Here is a 23187-nt window from a genome sequence, read left to right as displayed (position 1 = left end):
GAAAGAGAGACTTTTGGATGTTAATGTGCTGAGAGGGGCAACTGGAGGAATGTCAGATCATTATCTTGTGGAGGCAAAGGTGAAGATTTTTAGAGGTTTTCAGAAAAGAAGAGAGAACGTTGGGGTGAAGAGAGTGGTGAGAGTAAGTGAGCTTGGAAAGGAGACTTGTGTGAGGTAGCACCAGGAGAGATTGAATGCAGTATGGAAAAAGGTGAGAGCAAATGACGTAAGGGGAGTGGGGGAGGAATGAGATGTATTCAGGGAAGCAGTAATGGCTTGTGCAAAAGATGCTTGTGGCATGAGGAAGATGGTAGGTGGGCAGATTAGAAAGGATATTGAGTAGTGGGATGAAGAAGTAGGATTGTTAGTAAGAGAAAAGAGGGAGGTGTTTGGACGATTTTTGCAGGAAAGTGGTGCGAATGACTGGGAGATGTATAAAAGAAAGAGGCAGGAGGTCAAGAGAAAGGTGCCAGAGGTGAAAAAGAGGGCAAATGAGAATTGGGGTGAGAGAGTATCATTAAATTTTAGGAGGATAAAAAGATGTTTTGGAAGGAGGTAAATAAAGTGCGTAATATGAAAACAAATGAGAACATCAGTGAAGGGGGCCAATGGGGAGGTAATAACAAGTAGTGGTGAAGTGAGAAGATGTAGTGAGTATTTTGAAGGTTTGTTTGATGATAGTGGCCGATATAGGGGGTTTTGGTCGAGGTGGTGTGCGAAGTGAAAGGGTCAGGGAGGATGGTTTGATATAAACTGAGAAGAGGTAGTGAAAGCTTTGCAGAAGATGAAAGCTGGCAAGGCAGTGGGTTTGGACGGTATTGCAGTGGAATCTATTAAAAAAGGGGGTGACTTTTGTTGTTGACTGGCTGGTAAGGATATTCAGTGTGTGTATGGTTCATGGTGAAGTGCCTGAGGATTGGCGAAATGCATGCATATTGCCATTGTACAAAGGCAAAGGGGATAAAGGTGAGTGTTCAAATTACAGAGGTATATGTTTGTTGAGTATTCCTGGGAAATTATATGGGAGGGTATTGATTGAGAGGGTAAAGGCATGTACAGAGCATCAGATTGGGGAAGAGCAGTGTGGTTTCAGAAGTGGTAGAGGATGTGTGGATCAGGTGTTTGCTTTGAAGAATGTATGTGAGAAATACTTTGAAAAGCTGATGAACTTGTATGTAGCATTTATGGATCTGGAGAAGGCATATGATAGAGTTGATAGAAATGCTCTGTGGGAGGTATTAAGAATATATGGTGTGGGAGGTAAGCTGCTAGAAGCAGTGAAAAGTTTTTATCGAGGATGTAAGGCATTTGTATGAGTCGGAAGAGAGGAAAATGATTGGTTCCCGGTGAATGTCGGTTTACAGCAAGGGTGCATGATGTCTCCATTGTTGTTTAATTTGTTTATGGATGGGGTTGTTAGGGAGGTGAATGCTAGAGTTTTGGAGAGGGGCAAGTATGCAGTCTGTTGTGGATGAGAGGGCTTGGGAAGTGAGTTACTTGTTGTTCATTGAAGATACAGTGCTGGTGGCTGATTTGAATGAGAAACTGCAGAAGTTGGTGACTGAGTTTGGTAAAGTGTGTGAAAGAAGAAAGCTGAGAGTAAATGTGAATAAGAACAAGGCTATTAGGTTCAGTAGGATTGAGGGACAAGTAAATTGGGAGATAAGTTTGAACAGAGAAAAACTGGAGGAAGTGAAGTGTTTTAGATATCTGGGAGTGGATTTAGCAGCGGATGGAACCATGGAAGCGGAAATGTCACAGGGTGGGGGAGGGGACGAAAGTTCTGGGATTCTTGAAGAATGTGTGGAAGTCGAGAACGTTATCTTGAAGAGCAAAAATGGGTATGTTTGAAGGAATAGTGGTTCCAACAATGTTATATGGCTGCGAGGCATGGGCTATAGACAGGGTTGTGTGGAGGAGGGTGGATGTGTTGTAAATGAGTTGTTTGAGGACAGTATGTGGTGTGAGGTGGTTTGATCAAGTAAGTAATGAAAGGGCAAGAGATGTGTGTTAATAAAAAGAGTGTGGTTTAGAGAGCAGAAGAGGGTGTATTGAAATGGTTTGGTCACATGGAGAGAATGAGTGAGGAAAGATTGACAAAGAGGATATATGTGTCAGAGGTGAAGGGAACAAGGAGAAGTGGGAGACCAAATTGGAGATGGAAGGATGGAGTGAAAAAGATTTTGAGTGATTGGGGACTGAACATAAAGGAGGGTGAAAGGTATGCAGGGAATAGAGTGAATTAGAATGATGTGGTATACCAGGGTGGATGTGCTGTTAATGGATTGAACCAGGGCATGTGAAGCATTTAGGGTAAACCATGGAAAGTTTTGTGGGACCTAGATGTGGAAAGGGAGCTGTGGTTTTTGCATTAACCATGACAGCTCGAGACTGAGTGTGAATGAATGTGGCCTTTGTTGTCTTTTCTTAGTGCTACCTTGTTGGGGGGGATGCTATTTCATGTGTTATGGTATGGCGACAGGAATGGATGAAGGCAGCAAATATGAATCTGTACATGTCTTTGTATGTATATGTTAAAATGTATATGTATGTATATGTGCGTGTGCGGTCATTTATGTATATACATATGTATGTTGGTGGGTTGGGCCATTCTTTTGTCTGTTTCCTTGCACTGCTTTGCTAGCGCGGGAGACAGCGACTAAGTATAAGATGATATACCTAATTGACCATGCTAACCTAAAAAACTTTGATCTATATGACTTTCTTATGAGTCCACACCTTGTATCCTTCTCATGACGTCATCCTTTACTCTAGCTATTCCTCTAATTTCAGTTATACAACATGTTACCCATTTCTGCTCCCCATATACCAGTATTTTAAGCCATGATTTAGTACCATGATTTAGATAGCTTTCACATCATTTGGGAAAAGTATTTTTTGCATTCACATTCATATGTCAGATTTGGGACAAGTATTCTTTGCATTCAGGCTTCTTGCACATTCACCATTTAAATTCTTTGCATTCAGTGCACTTCCAGTTTAACATTAAAGTGCATTGTAAAATTTTACTGTCAACTTCAATTTTCTCAACTGATCTTACTTAGCTTTTCTCCCAAATACCCAGACTCAGCCACAGTTTTCAGTTCTTGTCTGTTCAAACAGATTTTAAACCATGACACCCATCTCTTTCAAAAACAAAAAATTTCAATATCCAACATTAGCCCCCTTTATTTTACCTTTCATTTACCATCTGTGGCTCGTCTATTTTGTCTCATTTACCATTTCTGCCATATATTTTATCCTTCATATCCAATCCCTACCTCATATATTGCATTCCTGATATTCCAGTCTATTTAAAGAAACATATAGATATTAGACTGAAAATTTCACCATGAATTTTCTCTCCCAAGATTTATTATGTATTTTTGCAGTGTATGATACATACTTATGTCACAAACAGGACATTGAATGTCAGTAGATCAGTACGTGGATTGGTGTTAGTTTGTTTGTGTTTTTATGTAATGTTACTATGATTTTCCTTTTATTAGTAGTTTGACACATTGTCTAACTTAGGTGGAATATGCATACCCTTCATTGAGTGGTGGCGATGGGTGTGAACTTCCTGATCTGTGGCGCCACCTACCTTCCCTCTGCTTGCCAGATGGTGCTCATAACCATGAGGCTGACACTGTGTTCTTCCATTTACCCCATCTCACAAAGACAGACCAGACTGTTTTTGGAGTTTCATGTTATCGACAGATTGATGCAGAGGTAGTGTTTTATAAGTGCATGTTTATCTTCACTGACTGACTGTTCTGTTGATATTTGTGAGAGCTTTGTATCATGCAGAGTGAAATGTGTCATTAGGAGATTTTTCAGTCTGAATTGGAATACAGCTATGAATTTTTACAGACAGTATTTAAAGGATTATAAGGTTCTGTATTTACTCTATGTGATTATGTCCTTGTTGACAGAAAGTAACAAATAAAAGTGCTGACATCACACGGAATACTGTACAGAAGTCAGTGTGTGTGCTGAGCACACTTCCAATTTATGGCTATATCCAGGTAAGCATTGTGATTTTTATGGGGACTTAAAGTCCTGTGTGGTATGAATATCTTTTTAATGATAGTGTTGTTTGATGATGCATAAGTATATCAGTACAGATATTAATCTTGTAATTTGTGATTAAATGTGTCTAACATACTAGACAATTATAATCAGGATAGTTTGCAGTTATTTACTTCGAATACCAGGGTTGATGATAATGTTTTGGATTTTAGTCATTTCTTTTTATTAGAACAGCATGTACAAGAGCTTTCTGAGACAAAGGTGATCATTCACATTCTGTTATTTCCGAGTTAAAACCATATGAAAGAGAGGACCTTTTACTAATTTATTTCTTGTAAGAAAAGAAGGTAAAAAGCTAAAACAATGAGGGTGGGGACTTGGAACAAGCTTAAGATCTTGGAGGTTTAGATCCAAATGATAATGGCAAGGGGTACACAATGTGAAATAGAGATATATGGAATTAGAAGTAATTGGGTAATTAATACTACTACTATTTCATGGTGTTTAAGCATGAAAGAAATTTTTCTGAACAGGAACGCCTCCAAGTGACAACCAAAGTATATTTCAAGGGAGCAGACTTCTCAGATGTTCAAGATTTAAAAGGACTTTACCATGATCTTAACACCACCAACTGGCGAGACAAACTGGCACATGGTAAGGTTTTCTTGAGATTATTTACTTTAGATTGCAGTAACAGTACCTAAACCTTGTGATAACTTTTGATGAGAATGTAGAGATACCAATGATTGTGTACAGTGTACATTTTAGACATTTATGTATTCATAGGTATATTTTTCATATTTTGCTTATAATCTTGAAATAAGTTTTTTCTTAATATCATAGTCCTCCTTCCCTCCTTATTCAGGTAGCATCAGGAAATCAGCCTTCAGGAAAAAATTCTTGCTTTGCTTATGGTTCTGTCTCTATGTTTAGAAAACAATAACACAGGAAGGGAGAATTTTCATGCAATCTGTCATATTTACTGTGAAAGTGGAAAATTATTGTATGTTACCATTTTGGATTGCATCATCCATAGGGTTGGAAACATGTTTAAGTCTAGCATATACAGAAAACCCACCACTGTTTGTTCTTATAGTCATTACTACTAAGCTCAACATGACAGAGTTAAACAATCATCATGACAGTTAAACAATCAGCATTACGTATATGCAATCCAGAATTTATTGATGATGAGTTTGAGAAGATATATTCTATTGGATCCAAGTTAAAGTATCCTAGATCTTTCATTGATGAATATCTTAAGTTGGCAAAGAAATCATTTTAAAGAGGTAACCCCAAACCTCCCCTTGAATACCTTGTAAAAGCTGTAATATGTTTTACATTGGGCAGGATCTTTATGTTAGACTTAAGCACCATTGTTATAGTATAAGATCAGGCCAAGAATCAAATGCTTTGTTTAATCATGTTAAAAATTATGACCATTGTATTGACTGGAGTAACACTAATTCACTTATTAGTTGTAACTCCTTGATCAAAAGAAGTATCGTTGAATCTTCTCTTATTAGATACACAAGGAATTATTACAAGAATATTAGTGAAGGTCTATACAAACTGGATAGATTTGCTGTAGGCAAAATTTGTAAACATTTCCGTGTCTTCCACCAAATATGATTATAAGACAGGCACAGTGCCAGACCTGAACAACATCCTTTCTTTCAACACATTCTCATCCCTCCCAGAACCTTTGCCCCTACTCCTACCCTTTTACTCACTTTAGCTTCCATGGTTCTTTTCGCTGCTGAGTCCACTCCCAGATATCTAAAACATTTTTCTTATCATTATATTTTGTCACCGTCTTGCGCATTAGCGAGGTAGCACAAGGAAACAGACGAAAGAATGGCCCAACCCACCCACATACCCATGTATATAAATATACACCCACACACGCACATATACATACCTATATATCTCAATGTATACATACATATACATACACAGACTTATACATATATGCACATGTACATATTCATACTTGCTGCCTTCATCCATTCCTGTTGCCACCCTGCCACACACACATATATATATTTATTTATTTATTTTGCTTTGTCGCTGTCTCCCGCATTAGCGAGGTAGTGCAAGGAAACAGACAAAAGAATGGCCCAACCCACTCACATACACATGTATATACATACACGTCCACACACGCAAATATACATACCTATACATCTCAACATATATCTTTCTTTCTTTCTTTCAAACTATTCGCCATTTCCCGCATTAGCGAGGTAGCGTTAAGAACAGAGGACTGGGCCTTGAGGGAATACCCTCACCTGGCCCAATTCTCTGTTCCTTCTTTTGGAAAATTAAAAAAAAAAAACGAGAGGGGAGGATTTCCAGCCCCCTGCTCCCTCCCCTTTTAGTCGCCTTCTACGACACGCAGGGAATACGTGGGAAGTATTCTTTCTCCCCTATCCCCAGGGATATATATATATATATATATATATATATATATATATATATATATATATATATATATATATATATATATACACACAGACATATACATATATACACATGTACATAGTTCATACTGTCTGCTTTCATTCATTCCCATCATATATATATTATCCCTGGGGATAGGGGAGAAAGAATACTTCCCACGTATTCCCTGTGTGTTGTAGAAGGCGACTAAAAGGGAAGGGAGCGGGGGGCTGGAAATCCTTCCCTGTTTTTTTTTTTTTTTTCAAAAGAAGGAACAGAGAAGGGAGCCAGGTGAGGATATTCCCTCAAAGGTCTAGTCCTCTGTTCTTAATGCTACCTCGCTAACGCGGGAAATGGCAAATAGTATGAAAAAAGATATATATATTATTTATTTATATACTTTATTTTGCTTTGTTGCTGTCTCCCGCATTAGTGAGGTAGCGCAAGGAAACAGATGAAAGAATGGCCCAACCCACCCCCATACACATGTATATACATACACGTCCACACATGCTAGTATACATACCTATGCATCTCAATGTATACATATATATACACACAGACATATACATATATACACATGTACATAATTCATACTGTCTGCCTTTATTCATTCCCATCGCCACCTCTCCACACATGGAATAACCCCCCCCCCCCCCCCCCCCCCCCCCCCCCCCCCCCCTCATGTGTGCGAGGTAGTGCTAGGAAAAGACAACAAAGGCCCCATTCGTTCACACTCGGTCTCTAGCTGTCATGTAATAATGCACCAAAACCACAGCTGTATTCTAACTTTCTAAAAGGAGTATATATATATATATATATATATATATATATATATATATATATATATATATATATATATATATATATATATAGGCAGCAGGTTTGGATGGTATTGCAGTGGAATTTATTAAAAAAGGGGGTGACTGTATTATTGACTGGTTGGTAAGGTTATTTAATATATGTATGACTCATGGTGAGGTGCCTGAGGATTGGCGGAATGCGTGCATAGTGCCATTGTACAAAGGCAAAGGGGATAAGAGTGAGTGCTCAAATTACAGAGGTATAAGTTTGTTGAGTATTCCTGGTAAATTATATGGGAGGGTATTGATTGAGAGGGTGAAGGCATGTACAGAGCATCAGATTGGGGAAGAGCAGTGTGGTTTCAGAAGTGGTAGAGGATGTGTGGATCAGGTGTTTGCTTTGAAGAATGTATGTGAGAAATACTTAGAAAAGCAAATGGATTTGTATGTAGCATTTATGGATCTGGAGAAGGCATATGATAGAGTTGATAGAGATGCTTTGTGGAAGGTATTAAGAATATATGGTGTTGGAGGCAAGTTGTTAGAAGCAGTGAAAAGTTTTTATCGAGGATGTAAGGCATGTGTACGTGTAGGAAGAGAGGAAAGTGATTGGTTCTCAGTGAATGTAGGTTTGCGGCAGGGGTGTGTGATGTCTCCATGGTTGTTTAATTTGTTTATGGATGGGGTTGTTAGGGAGGTGAATGCAAGAGTTTTGGAAAGAGGGGCAAGTATGAAGTCTGTTGGGGATGAGAGAGCTTGGGAAGTGAATCAGTTTTTTGTTTGCTGATGATACAGCGCTGGTGGCTGATTCATGTGAGAAACTGCAGAAGCTGGTGACTGAGTTTGGTAAAGTGTGTGAAAGAAGAAAGCTAAGAGTAAATGTGAATAAGAGCAAGGTTATTAGGTACAGTAGGGTTGAGGGTCAAGTCAATTGGGAGGTAAGTTTGAATGGAGAAAAACTGGAGGAAGTAAAGTGTTTTAGAAATCTGGGAGTGGATCTGGCAGCGGATGGAAACATGGAAGCGGAAGTGGATCATAGGGTGGGGGAGGGGGCGAAAATTCTGGGAGCCTTGAAGAATGTGTGGAAGTCGAGAACATTATCTCGGAAAGCAAAAATGGGTATGTTTGAAGGAATAGTGGTTCCAACAATGTTGTATGGTTGCGAGGCGTGGGCTATGGATAGAGTTGTGCGCAGGAGGATGGATGTGCTGGAAATGAGATGTTTAAGGACAATGTGTGGTGTGAGGTGGTTTGATCAAGTAAGTAACGTAAGGGTAAGAGAGATTTGTGGAAATAAAAAGAGCGTGGTTGAGAGAGCAGAAGAGGGTGTTTTGAAATGGTTTGGGCACATGGAGAGAATGAGTGAGGAAAGATTGACCAATAGGATATATGTGTCAGAGGTGGAGGGAACGAGGAGAAGTGGGAGACCAAATTGGAGGTGGAAAGATGGAGTGAAAAAGATTTTGAGTGATTGGGGCCTGAACATGCAGGAGGGTGAAAGGCGTGCAAGGAATAGAGTGAATTGGAATGATGTGGTATACTGGGATTGATGTGTTGTCAATGGATTGAACGAGGGCATGTGAAGCGTCTGGGGTAAACCATGGAAAGTTCTGTGGAGCCTGGATGTGGAAAGGGAGCTGTGGTTTTGGTGCATTATTACATGACAGCTAGAGACTGAGTGAGAACGAATGTGGCCTTTGTTGTCTTTTCCTAGCGCTACCTCGTGCACATGAGGGGGGGAGGGGGTTGTTATTTCATGTGTGGCAGGTGTGGTGATGAGAATGAATAAAGGCGGACAGTATGAATTATGTACATGTGTATATATGTATATGTCTGTGTGTGTATATATATGTATACGTTGAGATGTATAGGTATGTATATTTGCGTGTGTGGATGTGTATGTATATACATGTGTATGTGGGTGGGTTGGGCCATTTCTTTCATGTGTTTCCTTACATTACCTTGCTAACGCGGGAGACAGCGACAAAGCAAAAATAAATATATATTATTATTATTTTATATTTATTATACTTGTCGCTGTCTCCCGCGTTAGCGAGGTAGCGCAAGGAAACAGACGAAAGAAATGGCCCAACCCGCCCACATACACATGTATATACATACACATCCATATACGCAAATATACATGCCTGTACATCTCAATGTACACATATATATACACACACAGACATATACATATATACACATGTACATAATTCATACTGCCTTTATTTATTCCCATCGCCACCTCGCCACACATGGAATAACAACCCCCTCCCCCCTCATGTGTGCGAGATAGCGCTAGGAAAAGACAACAAAGGCCCCATTCGTTCACACTCAGTCTCTAGCTGTCATGTAATAATGCACCGAAACCACAGCTCCCTTTCCACATCCAGGCCCTACAGAACTTTCCATGGTTTACCCCAGACGCTTCACATGCCCTGGTTCAATCCATTGACAGCATGTCGACCCCGGTATACCACATCGTTCCAATTCACTCTATTCCTTGCACGCCTTTCACCCTCCTGCATGTTCAGGCCCTGGTCACTCAAAATCTTTTTCACTCCATCTTTCCACCTCCAATTTGGTCTCCCACTTCTCCTCATTCCCTCCACCTCTGACGCATATATCCTCTTTGTCAATATTTCCTCACTCATTCTCTCCATGTCCAAACCATTTCAACACATCCTTTTCTGCTCTCTCAACCACACTCTTTTTATTTCCACCCATCTCTCTAACCCTTTATTTCTTACTCAATCAAATCACCTCACACCACATATTGTCCTCAAATATCGCATTTCCAGCACATCCACCCTCCTGCGCACAACCCTATCTATAGCCCACGCCTCGCAACCATATAACATTGTTGGAACCACTATTCCTTCAAACATACCAATTTTTGCTCTCCGAGATAACGTTCTCACCTTCCACACATTCTTCAGCACTCCCAGAACTTTCGGCCCCTCCCCCACCCTGTGACTCACTTCCGCTTCCATGGTTCCATCCGCTGCTAAAGCCACTCCCAGATATCTAAAACACATTTTTATTACGTATTCGCCATTTCTTGAGTTAGCAAGGTAGCATTAAGAACAGAGGACTGAGCCATAGGAGGAATATCCTCGTTTGGCCCATTTCTCTGTTCAAGCCTCCCACTTCCACCTCTCATAGTTACCTTTTATGATACTTTGGAGGCACATAGGCAGTAATCTTTCTTCCCCGCGATGGAAAAGGTCTTGTTGAATAGCATTATGTAGGAATGACTGTAGCTTTTATTGAGGTGTTAATGTAGAGCAGAAACCAGATTTGCTCATAGAAAAGATCGAGAAGACAGTTATTTAGATCACAAATCATAGTGATTCTTAACCTGTGGTGGTAATGCACAAAAGTAATTGTAGGTAGTGATGTAAAATAGGGAGTATGGGGTGCCATTATATAATGTTTGGAACTTGGAATGTAAAACAGTGGAGGTATTGCAGTAGCTTTTTTATTTTGATGAAATTCTACTGTGTCCCACTGTACAGTACATGATATCCTGTGCAGTATTGAAAGTTTTTAGAATATACATATGTTTCTTAATAGCTATATCCCATTTATTTCGTATTTATCACATTCTTCTTGTAAAGTTTGATAAGCAAATCCAAGTTTTTCTAATATTTATGGATTTGATGATCTCTTAGTAATTATTTGTTTAAATCTAAATGTAAATGATTCTGTAGTGTTTTTCCTGTGTATACTTGAAAGCTACTATGTTTTTTGCCAGTTGATCATGAGGATAAGTATGGTAAGGAAAATGCAACAAGCTACAATTACTGCATGACCATTCCAATATACTTTTTTTTAGATAAGTCATTGATTAGAATGTATTTTCTATGATAATAGATTTTGTTATAGTGTCTGCATGTGTGTTTGTTGTGTTTTCATGTTTACATATATGTCCTTACTTTCTGCACCAGGAGTCCCTTTTAACTTTATGAGGAACTTGCAGCACTCAGAAAGCTGGCCACATCTACTGGCTGGGACCATTGGTCATGAAGTGTTGGGATGTTGTATGTGCATCTAAGTGCAGAGAGTAGAGGACAGTTGAGTAGTAAGTGTTTGGTGTCTTTGTTGTGGTAGTTGCATCATGGGCTTGATATGTCTTGGGATGTGTTGAATCAGTATTTATAGTGTTATAGGGATATATGATGTCTAGAGCTTAGATGAAAGAGTGTGACTTGTGTTTGCCTGGCGAATGTGTTTTCTGATAAGTGTATATTTGGTGGGTTAGAGCTTATGACAGTGTTAGAAAGTTGGATGCTTAGATGCTTAGTGTTTTTTGGGTTATTTTTAGTTTGTGTGTTTTGTCATTGTTATGTTTGGTAGGGGTTGGGGGATATGTGAGTTTAGGTTGCTGAAGTGTGAGACGGGTAAACTTTTCTAAATCTACTTTTTTTTTTTATTATTATTATTATACTTTGACACTGTCTCCCACATTAGCGAGGTAGTGCAAGGAAACAGACGAAAGAATGGCCCTACCCACTCACATACACATGTATATACATACATGTCCACACATGCACATATACATACCTATACATTTCAACATATACATATATTTATTTTATTTATTTTGCTTTGTCGCTGTCTCTTGCGTTAGTGAGGTAGCACAAGGAAACAGATGAAAGAATGGCCCAACCCACCCACATACACTTCCACACACGCAAATATACATACCTATACATCTCAACGTATACATATATCTACACACACAGGCATATACATATATACACTTGTACATATTTCATACTATCTGCCTTTATTCATTCCCATCGCCACCTTGCCACACATGAAATAACAACCCCCTCCCCCCTCATGTGTGCGAGGTAGCGCTAGGAAAAGACAACAAAGGCCACATTCGTTCACACTCAGTCTCTAGCTGTCATGTAATAATGCACCAAAACCACAGCTCCCTTTCCACATCCAGGCCCCACAGAACTTTCCATGGTTTACCCCAGACGCTTCACATGCCCTGGTTCAATCCATTGACAGCACGTCGACCCCGGTACACCACATCATTCCAATTCACTCTATTCCTTGCACGCCTTTCACCCTCCTGCATGTTTAGGCCGCGATCACTCAAAATCTTTTTCACTCCATCTTTCCACCTCCAATTTGGTCTCCCACTTCTCCTCGTTCCCTCCACCTCTGACACATATATCCTCTTGGTCAATCTTTCCTCACTCATTCTCTCCATGTGACCAAACCATTTCAAAACACCCTCCTCTGTTCTCTCAACCACACTCTTTTTATTTCCACACATCTCTCTCTCCCTTACATTACTTACTTGATCAAACCACCTCACACCACATATTGTCCTCAAACATCTCATTTCCAGCACATCCACCCTCCTGCGCACAACTCTGTCCATAGCCCACACCTCGCAACTATACGACATTGTTGGAACCACTATTCCTTTAAACATACCCATTTTTGCTTTCCGAGATAATGTTCTCAACTTCCACACATTCTTCAAGGCTCCCAGAATTTTCGCCCCCTCCTCCACCCTATGATTCACTTCCACTTCCATGGTTCCATCCGCTGCCAGATCCACTCCCAGATATCTAAAACACTTTACTTCCTCCAGTTTTTCTCCATTCAAACTTACACTCAGACATATACATATATACACATGTACATAATTCATACTTGCTGCCCCTATTCATTCCCGTTGCCACCCCGCCACACGTGGAATGACAACCCCCTCTCCCAGCATGCGCATGAGGCAGCGTTAGGAAAAGACAACAAAGGCCACATTTGTTCACACTCAGTCTCTTAGCTGTCATGTACAATGCACTGAAACCACAGCTCCCTTTCCACACCCAGGCCCCACAGAACTTTCAATGGTTTACCCCAGATGCTTCACCTGCCCTGGTTCAATCCATTGACAGCACATCGACCCCAGTATACCACATTGTTCCAATTCACTCTATTCCTTGCACACCTTTCACCTTCCTGCATGTTCAGGCCCCGTTCGTTCAAAATCTATTTCACTCCATCCTTCCACCTCCAATATGGTCTCCCACTTCTCCTCGTTCCCTCCACCTCTGACACATATATCCTCTTTATCAATCTTTCCTTACTCATTCTCTCCATGTGACCACACCATTTCAATACACCCTCTTCTGCTCTCTCAACCACACTCTTTTTATTACCACACATCTCTCTTACGTTTTCATTACTTACTCGATCACACCACCTCACACCTCATATTGTCCTCAAACATCTCATTTCCAGCACATCCACCCTCATCCGTACAACCCTATCTATAGCCCACGCCTCGCAACCATATAACATTGTTGGAACTATATTCCTTCAAGCACACCCATTTTTGCTTTCCAGGATAACGTTTTTGCATTCCACACATTTTTCAGCTCTTCCAGAACTTTAGCCCCCCTCTCCACCCTGTGACTCACCTCCGCTTCCATGGCTCTTCCATTCTTCAAATAACTATAAACCATCCTTGAGTTAATTGTTATTTAAAGAATGGTATGAGTGGGATGGGTAGAGTTTCTGCAAAAAGCCTTGTTGACCCCCATAGTTTTCAGTGGCGATACACGGCAAAGGCTTATTGTTGGTACAAGCATATGATGCTTCCGAGGTGAAATCATCATACATCTGGTCACTGAGACTAGCTTTTCTAACAGTGTGAGCACCAGCAACCTGCCTTAGTGTGCCTCAGGCTATCTCTCGGGAAGGATGTTCTTCCTTTTTCCTCTTCCTGGCTGATACTTCATTTTGGGAATTTCTCTTCTGGGAGCTATATTTCATCAACCTCAGCTTTCAAGACGGTTGTCTCTTACCTTACTAAGGAGGAGAAAGCCAGAATTCTTGCCTGGAAGCAAGAAAATGTGGGTGCACATAAGATTTTTAGGCACACTATACACTCAGAATGCAAGATTAAGCAGCTGTTTCCTGAAGCACCTCATCAGTGCCTTGCCTAAGTCAGGAGATCATGAGCCTATAGACCCAAAGCATGGGCCTAGAATACTTCAAGAACCTTGTCAGTTCTATACCCAAACATCTGCAGATGGTAATCAAGGCCAAAGAAGAAATGACAAAGTACTTAAATGTGTGACATCATCTTTGAAAATATATGGGATGGCAGATTAGGCTTTTTGTGGACATTGTAGTGCTGTTGCATAGAATTGCCAAGCATGTTGAGGTGAGACTATATTTGGAAGATCTTTATTTTGTTGTGAAGGTGCTAACTGTTTTTGGTCTAGGCTGCTAGTGCATGCTCCGAGTGCACCTTTTTGTGTGGTTTGCAGCTATGCTGTATTTGCTTTTGAGAGGATGGAAGCCTAAGCAGGGGGGCATAGTTAAAAGTATAGTGGTTTAATTTTTTTAGAGGATATTAAGGGATTATTCTTGTCCAAATCTGGTTCTAGTGTTCTGAGGGCATTTAGTTTGTGAGTTGCTTTTGTATTGATGTTATTGGTGTGCTGAGTGAATAATGTGTGTGTCAAATGTGATGCTGAGAATGGTTGGTGTTTTGTTCAGTGGGAGTGATTGTCCATTCAAACTGACTGGAGGGTATCAGCTGGATTCATCTCGAGATGTCAAGGGTCAAAAGTGGTTGAAGACTTTTATAGGAATGCAAATATTTTGTTCTTTATGGGGATGCAGACGTTTTGTTCTGTGTGAGCCATTGTTCCAGTTGTGCAATGTAGTGCTGCATATTTGTTGTTGCAGTTGTGGTGTAAGGGTGCTGTAATGTGATTGTGAGATTGTATGCACATGAGAAGACCATTGTGTTGTGATCTGCACAAGTTAATGGGAGGTTGTGGGGGAAGAAATTGAAGTGGGTTAGAGAAAAGGGATTGCTGTTATGTTATAGGATACTGTTAAGGTAGAATGGTTTTTATTCATATTTTTCTGTGGCTAAGAAGTTTTTGTCCATTCCTCCTCCATATTAGTATCCTCTCTCACAGCCCAGAGGATTGACTAACCCTGGAGGGAAAGGTTAGTTTTAAGGAATGAAGAACTATTTCTCTCTGGGGCAGTGCTGTATGAGCAATTTGCTGGGTTGATTTTTCCTCACTATATCTTCAACATTCTTTTGAAACACTTTAAGTTGATGGTAATTTCCATGAGAGTGACATCCATGTTCTGAGAAATATGAGTGACCAGGATGACCAGTGGGTCAGCTGATGGGTCATTGATGTTATTGGCAAGTGAGGTTGCTGATTGGTTGGGGGAACTCAATCTTAACTAAAGGCAGCAACTTCCAGAAGGTGGTTAGCAGGCATGGTAGTAGGTGTAAACTTCACTGGAATGTGGGGCACAAGAGGTTTCAAACCTCTTGGGATCTGTGAGAATCTCTCTCTGCCAGCAGGAGACTGCCCTGTAGAGGAGCAGGTTTTAATTTCTCAAAACTCACCTTTTTTTTTTTTCCTTTTTTCATTTTTTTCATCTGCAGGAAAATTGAAGATTGCAGTAATTGTATGACTGTTAACTTGCATTCATTATTTAGTATATCATTATTTTGCATAAATGTGATATAACAAAGGGTCTTAAAATGTTTTGAATATACATGTACAAAATACACAAGAAATATGCACGCATGTATTTTTGTGCAAGTAAATAGAACTTTTTCCTTTTGTTTACGTCAGAAGTTAGAATATTTTTTAATTCATGTAGCATTTAAATCACCAGAAGTTTTTTTTTTTTGTCAACCTAATAAAGGCAGTGAGGTACTAAAGTGTGGCCCTTCTCCTTAAAAAAATGCTAAAACTTTCAATCTAAGTCATTCTTTGCCATGAATTCATGTTATACTAATATGAATATCCTTTAGATGGGAACTTAGAGTAAATTCATGTCAGAAGAATATCTGTGTATATGTATGATGAGCAGGAGTAATACTTTACATCTATAGTTTATGAGACTTGGAATGATGCTTAATACTGGCAGATTTGAATGATTCATTTTGATTTGTGTACTGCTTGTGGCTATCTTGTTCTGCACTGATAGTGGCTATCATTTTTTGTACTTCCAGTGGTTATCGTATTGTGTACTGATAGTGGCTTTCATATTTTGCACTGCTATTGGCTATTTTATTGTGTACTGCTAGTGGTGGTCTTATTGTGTACTGTGAGCGGCTGTCAAATGGTGTGCTTATAGTAGTTGTCGTGTTGTGTATTACTAGTGGCTATCATATTTTGTACTTCTAGTGGCTCTCTTATTCTGTACTACTAGTGGCCATTCTATTATGTACTTTTAGTTTTTATCATATAATGCTTTGCATTTGTAATCTTATTGTGTACTAATAGTGGCTCTGTGGTACTGCTTGTGGCTATTTTACTTTGTACTGATAGTGGCTATTTTATTGTGTTTTATTTATGGATATCTTATTGTGTACTGGTAGTGGCTATTTCATTGTGTTCTGCTCATGGCTGTCTTATTGTGTACTACTAGTGGCTGTTACCTTATTGTGAACTACTAGTGGCTGTCTTATTTTGTCTTGCTTGATGTTTTCTTAATATGTATTGCATGGTTACCTTACTGTTTGCTGCTATTGGCTGTCTTATTGTGTCCTGCTAATGGCTGTTTTAATGTATGCAGCTTTTAGCTATCTTATTGTGTACTACAAGTGGCTGTATTAAATTGCACTGATAGTGGCTGTCATTTTGTGTACTGCTAGTGGTATCTTTATTGTGTACTGCTAGTGGTTATCTTATTGTGAACTGCTAGTGGCTCTCATATTGTGTACTGCTAGTGGCTATCTTTTTTTTTTTTTTTTTGTACTGTTACAGGTTCTCTTATTGTGTTCTGCTATTGGCTTTCTTTTTGTGTACTATTAGTGGCTATCTAATTGTATACTTTTAGTTACTGTCATATTACGTGCTGTTGGTGGCTATCTTTTTCAAGCCGTGAACTAAACAAAGAGCATTTCATTTTTTTTATTCTTATATTATGAAATGTTTCCCAACAGTGACAGGAGACAATAGAAATAAGTAATTGTTCATATCCATATCGGTAACTTTTGGGTTTTTGAGGTAGATATGCTTATGTAAACTGTGTCAGACAACTAAGTCATGCTATGCTTTTACATATGCATACAAGTTTGTTCCTGTCATCATGAAAGATACAAATTCATCCCTGTAATTAGTAAATACTGCACGTGTGTATTTCTTTATTTTTATATCTTTTTCAGATGACATCTAATTGGTTAGTATCTGATCCATATAGCCACATCTGTATCATGTTCCATTTCTAATTATCATTTGTTTTATCAAATCCCTTATTTCCATCAAACCACTTGAACTACATACCTTTTACATGCAGCCTTTCTACTTTTAGCTGGCTTATAACGTAGTGTTATTGATTCATTCCTTACACCTTTTCCATATGCATTATACTATGATGGCATCCATCCATCCTATTTGGCACTTACTCATCCAACCATACTCCTATGAATTTATAAAATCTTTGCAAGACTTATCACTCCCGTCCTTTTTAATCTTCTTCCTTGTTACCTTGTATCCCCTAGGAAGTATTAGATGTGATGCCGTATCCTTAGTACGAATAACACAGTTGATAATTAATTTTATTTTCCCATGCAGTCTCCAGTGTGTGTGTGTGTGTGTATTTATATTCTCTTTTATGATAGATTACTGAAATATGTATAAATGCAGGATAAACACTGGAACAATTGCAAGGGGGATGTCAAACAAACAGTCTTTTCATAAACAGTACATCTTACTGAAGATTCTCATAGTGGTTGAGGCAGGGCTGTTCATGTAGCAGTCTTTTCATGTTTATATACTTGCTGTTATTATGATGTCAAACTGATGCTCAGAACTGAGGGATTTCTCTTGGCAAGTGACTGTAACAAGAATGGCACAGTAGCTTCTTCCTAAATTTTAGGATGTGGTCCAGGTGATAGTTGGCAAAAATTGGAAGGATGAGTGTGTTTAGTCCTTCTTAACAGGTGGTGTAAGAAGGATTGAGGATGATCTTGTAGCTCTTCTTGAGTACTTTTTCTAGTAGCCCCCATTGTGTTGTGGATTTGGAAGTAGATCAATTTGGGGAAGCATAAGTGAGGTTTATGAAAATGCAAGCCATGTAATGTTCTTTTGATCAGGTGCAAGATATCCAAGTGTCTTGAGATCATGGAAATTGTAAAGATGATCACTGGCGGACATGATAATGGTGCTGGTATTTTTCATCCTGAGTGAAACCAAGAAGCTTGGTGGACTTAACAGCCTGGAGGGGATTAGGGTTTAAGTGAACATTAAGATATTGGACATTTATTGGAAGTAAGATTGGTGCACATAACTACAGTCTTGATTTGTTGATGATGACCTAGTTGGTGAGATCCAGCCCTGGAGGTTGGTAAGGGATTTTTAGTGATATTTGTATTATGAAGAGCAGTTGTCAACACTTACACTAATGATAGAGCCATCAGTTGAGGTGAGAGCCATAAGAGTCTTGAATTGCTCTAAGTTGCAGTTGATAAAGCCTATGAAGCAGCAGAGGAAGTTTTCATATTTCCAAATTATGGAGGACTAGTTTGTGGAACTTCCACTGTCTTTGTAAGCTAAATTAGATACAAACCTTTTGAAAAGTTAGCAAAGGATCATAAGTAGTTGAGAGATTGTGGGTTTGTTGAAGGAATTTGGGGATTAGTTAGATAGTTTGAGTGGGGATATGTTTAAGGGCAAAGTTGATGTTCATGACCACAGTGTTGATGTATTATTTTATTTGAAGGTGACTTTACACCATCAATGTGGACATGGGTTCTGGATGCAGACAGCCTTGTGAAACTCAGTGAGGAAGTTTTGTGAGCCATGACATAAATCTTTTTCACAACCCCGTGATCTTGGCTTTATTGATTATGTTTATATTTGCACTGAACTAGGTTGTAAACCATGGTTAGATTAATGAAGTTGAGAGACAAAGATCATGTGTTTCCATAGCAAGTAATATTTATTTGAAACATTGGGTGATGGAGTTCATCATTTTACATACAGCTGAGGATCTTTGGTGCATACATTGTGTGTGTAAGCTGAGCCTGACTTAGAGCTGTGACAGAGTTTGTATGCGTGTTTGTGTGAATTTTACTTTGTGATTACTTTTTTAGCATTATGGGGAGGGGGTTTTGTACTGGTGTTCCCAGTCTCATAACCTTGTGTATATACCATCAACCTTATGTCTGCACACACATATATATTCCTCAGCTTGCAAATGGCTCCCATTCATTGATCTGTTCCAAAGGAGAGAATGAGCTGCTGGATTTGCTGTGAGGTGACTCCCCTGTCTGGGATTCAAGGTTTGGCTCAATTAGAATGATGGGTTGCAATGTTGAACACTGCATGATAGAGGCTCATTCATATGTTTGTAATAACCTGTTTGTAAGTGCCCAATTTGTGCTGTATGATGAAGGAGCTTTACACTTGTAGGACCTCATCACACAAACATTCTCTACTATCATTAATTTTCTTAAGTTTATGCAGTACCATATCTTCAATCATCTTGTTCTATTTATCCACCACTCTTATATTATAAAAGTTTTCATTCACATCTTTTTTTAACAGGTTTCTTGTTTAATTTAATGATATGTCCTGTGATTGCTCTATCTCTACATCTCTCAAAGAACTCTTCACTCTCTTCATCTTCAATCTGTTTTGAAAACTTAAAGGTTTTGATCAGAACATTTTATTTTTTCCCTGTAACTCAGCTTTCTTTATTCCAATACCATCTTTGTTGCCTTCCTCTGGGCCTTTTCCATTACCTTTTTGTGCTTCTTAAGGTTTAGGATGTGAGTAACTTGCTAATTGCTTCCTTATCCATATATGTGAAAGTTCTAATATTTTGCCAACAGGCATTTTGTCTCTATAATTATTATCTAAATGTGGGACACTACCAGTGGTTAAGCATGATGTCAACTCCCAAGTCCTTCTCAAACACAGGTTATTTTCTGTTAGGTAATAAATACATTGAGGCATTCTTTCAATTTGTCCCATTGTTATTACTTTACATGGATTGAATTTCATTAACCATGTAGCAGACTAACTTTAGAGTTTGTTTAGGTCCCCCTTTGTAAGTTGATGCAGTCCTTCTCACTTTCCATTCCGCTCATGACCTTTGCATCATCTGCAAACATATTCATGTTGGAGGCTTATGGCAGCATCTCTAAATGCAGTTTGATATGTTTATGAAGAAAGGACTGCACCTGAATGAGGTGGGAGTAGCATGTTTTGGTAGGCTTTTTAGTGAGTCTTCATGTGCATTTTGGTTAAAAAACTCAGCCTTTGTGGAACAGAATGGGCAGACCCATTCCCCATTGTAAATGCTCTTCAAAGTAGGTCTCAGTCTTATCTCTATTTTAGTTGATGCTCAGAGTTAATGCAATAAAATTTCAGAGATAGAGACAACAGGTTTAGAAGGAAATTATGATGTGATTGCTAGTTCTGAATCTTGGTTAGCCATTAATAACAGAGATTTCCTTGTGGATACACATTTCCAGGGTACACTCTGTTTGATAATGGTAGGGGAAACAAAGTATACAATGGTGCCTTGTTCTTTGTTCGAATTCCTTTTAATTCTAATGATAATGACTACTTCATTTTTGTAGAAACTAAATATAAGCTTTTTCAGAAAATGACAGTAGGATTAGCTTACAGAGTCCTCACACACACACACACACACACACACACACACACACACACACACACACACACACACACACACACACACACTAGAGGTAGGTGAAAGATTTTATGATCATTTAACTGAAATTTGTAATGGTAATGAACATGATTCTATCATGGTAGGAATTTTTAACACACTGATATCTAAATGGGGGGAGAATTGCTGTACAGTAGTCCAAGGCACAAATTCTACCTAAATTAGCTTGATAGTGTACTAATGCAGTTAGTTGAGAAACAACTCTAGATGAGAATATATTGAATTTAGTTCAAACTGCAAATGAGGATCTCATTGATAATGTTGAAGTTGGAGAAAAGTTGGTATAAGTGATCACTGACAAATTACTTTTGAGGTCACTTCCAGCACCACATGCAATGTAGGTCAGCATCACAGTCACAAAAGATAACCAATTTTAAACCTGCAGATTTTAAAACTTTTGCATTGGTCTTGACAGGCAAACCTGGGATGATATAGTCAATAAAAAAGACCTGTAAGTAGCTAGGATAAGCATCAGTAAAACCTTTAAAGTAGTAGAGGGAATATATGTGCCAGTGCATAGTAGATTGTCTTTTCTAAAATGAAGCAAAGATGGTGGATTGGTGAAATAATGAACTGCTTTTTGTATTAGAAAGTAGCTTATAAGAAACTCAAATAGACCAATACCTAACATGATAGAGTAAGTTATGTGACTTTGTGTAGGGAAATAAAGAGACTTAATGACAAAGCAAACCTCAGTATGAAGCATATGTTTCAGAAAATAGCAAAAGAAACCCTAAGGACTTTTATAGTTATGTTAGAAGCAAAGGCAGGTGATCCATTAATTATGGAAAGCAGTGATTAATTATGGAAAGTTACTGACCAGGGAAGTATATTACCAGTGCTACCTACCTGATTATCCATTGAGTCATTGATAGCTGCATAGTAAGCCAGCACTTCATGGGTTGACCGGGTAGCTGTCTTTTCTTTCTGCCTCACCAGCACGTGGACTGCTGGCATTCTGTCCACACATATACAATCACTCCTTGTTGTACATAACATTTGACAAACAACTCGCACAACTCATTCTTCCTAAGTCTAAATTTTTGTACAGGTAAACCACTGATTTTCCGGCACGCTTGGTTCCAAAGCCTTGCTGGATTAACTATTTTGCCAGACCAACCTTGGTCACGTAATAATAATTCATCAACTTACCTCTAACCCACTAATTATATATCTCCCATGTGCCCAAAGTATACCATGGAGTGCTAGAAATTTAAATTAAACAAATATTAAATGTTTGAGCACCCTAAAAGATGGTAAGTGTCCTTAGATTGTTTGAATCCTGTGAGGTCTTCTTCATCTTCTGTTAGTGTTTTTCTGGGTGTGCATCACCAGAATAATGCATTTCATCTGCATTACCATCTTTCATAGTTTTTCTAATCATCAATTGCTTCTTGGAATCACTGTCTGCATAGATTTTCAATATTTTTTCCCTTTGCTTCTTTATATCATGAACAGTTAATGAACCAATACTGTAGATGTCATACAGCTTATGCACCGAAACACCACAGTCCAATTTTTTCAACAGTTCTACTCTATCTTGGATCGATATGGACTGGTGTTTACGTTTGACACCACGACTGAGACTCTCATATGTCTTAGAAGCCATAGCTAGGGTTAAATTTAAGCAAAATAAGCGAAGAATCTCACAGAATTGTAGTATCACCACCAACAAGTGCAATATAAAGAATGTAAATAAGTGCGCCCTACACACAACGCCATCTGTGGCTTCCCAGTAAACTAGTCTGGTGGCCGCAGTAATTTCAAGTTCCTCACGTAATTTTGTCCGGACTAGAGGAGGTGCTGAACCATCAGTTGTCGGAAATTCGGTGGGGTACCTGTACAATGAGTGTTATGCACTAGCCCTGCCTTTTGACAAAGTGGTAGGAGCAAGAGATAGAACTGTTAGTTAAGAGCATTAGACAGGAACATTGATTAGAAACATTAGATAAAAGAAGGTAAGGAGGGTCCCATATATCAAATTCTGCCAGTCAAAGGCAAGGTATAATGATTTATAATGACTTTAATCTCTGAAAAATATTGAATTTACCTAGTGAAGGAAGAATTAGAAAAGGCATTGAGGTTGATATGTTCATATTGATTGTTCATATGATTGATTCATATGTTCAAATTGATTGGTGCAATCTTCTTTGCTCATATTACTAAGGCTTAGAGTATATATGTC

At 38.9% G+C, this 23187-nt stretch overlaps 1 protein-coding gene across 5 annotated transcripts in view; it reads left to right on the top strand.

The window, feature by feature from the left end:
- LOC139759216 (late secretory pathway protein AVL9 homolog) overlaps positions 1-23187 on the top strand; it is a 141147-nt gene that overhangs the window by 4461 nt on the left and 113499 nt on the right. For 4 of the 5 annotated variants that reach the window (XM_071681301.1, XM_071681300.1, XM_071681297.1 and 1 more), the window contains exons 2-5: positions 3535-3732; positions 3936-4028; positions 4566-4686; positions 11035-11055. In XM_071681301.1, the coding sequence (XP_071537402.1) occupies positions 3535-3732; positions 3936-4028; positions 4566-4686; positions 11035-11055 (433 nt within the window). The remainder of the gene's footprint in view (positions 1-3534; positions 3733-3935; positions 4029-4565; positions 4687-11034; positions 11056-23187) is intronic. The other variant, XM_071681299.1, reaches the window with a different exon arrangement.

The sequence above is a fragment of the Panulirus ornatus genome, chromosome 32 (genome assembly GCF_036320965.1).
Source record: "Panulirus ornatus isolate Po-2019 chromosome 32, ASM3632096v1, whole genome shotgun sequence".
NCBI lineage: Eukaryota > Metazoa > Arthropoda > Malacostraca > Decapoda > Palinuridae > Panulirus > Panulirus ornatus.
The sequence above is the reverse complement of the archived record's forward strand: the minus strand, read 5'-3'. Positions and strand labels throughout refer to the sequence as shown.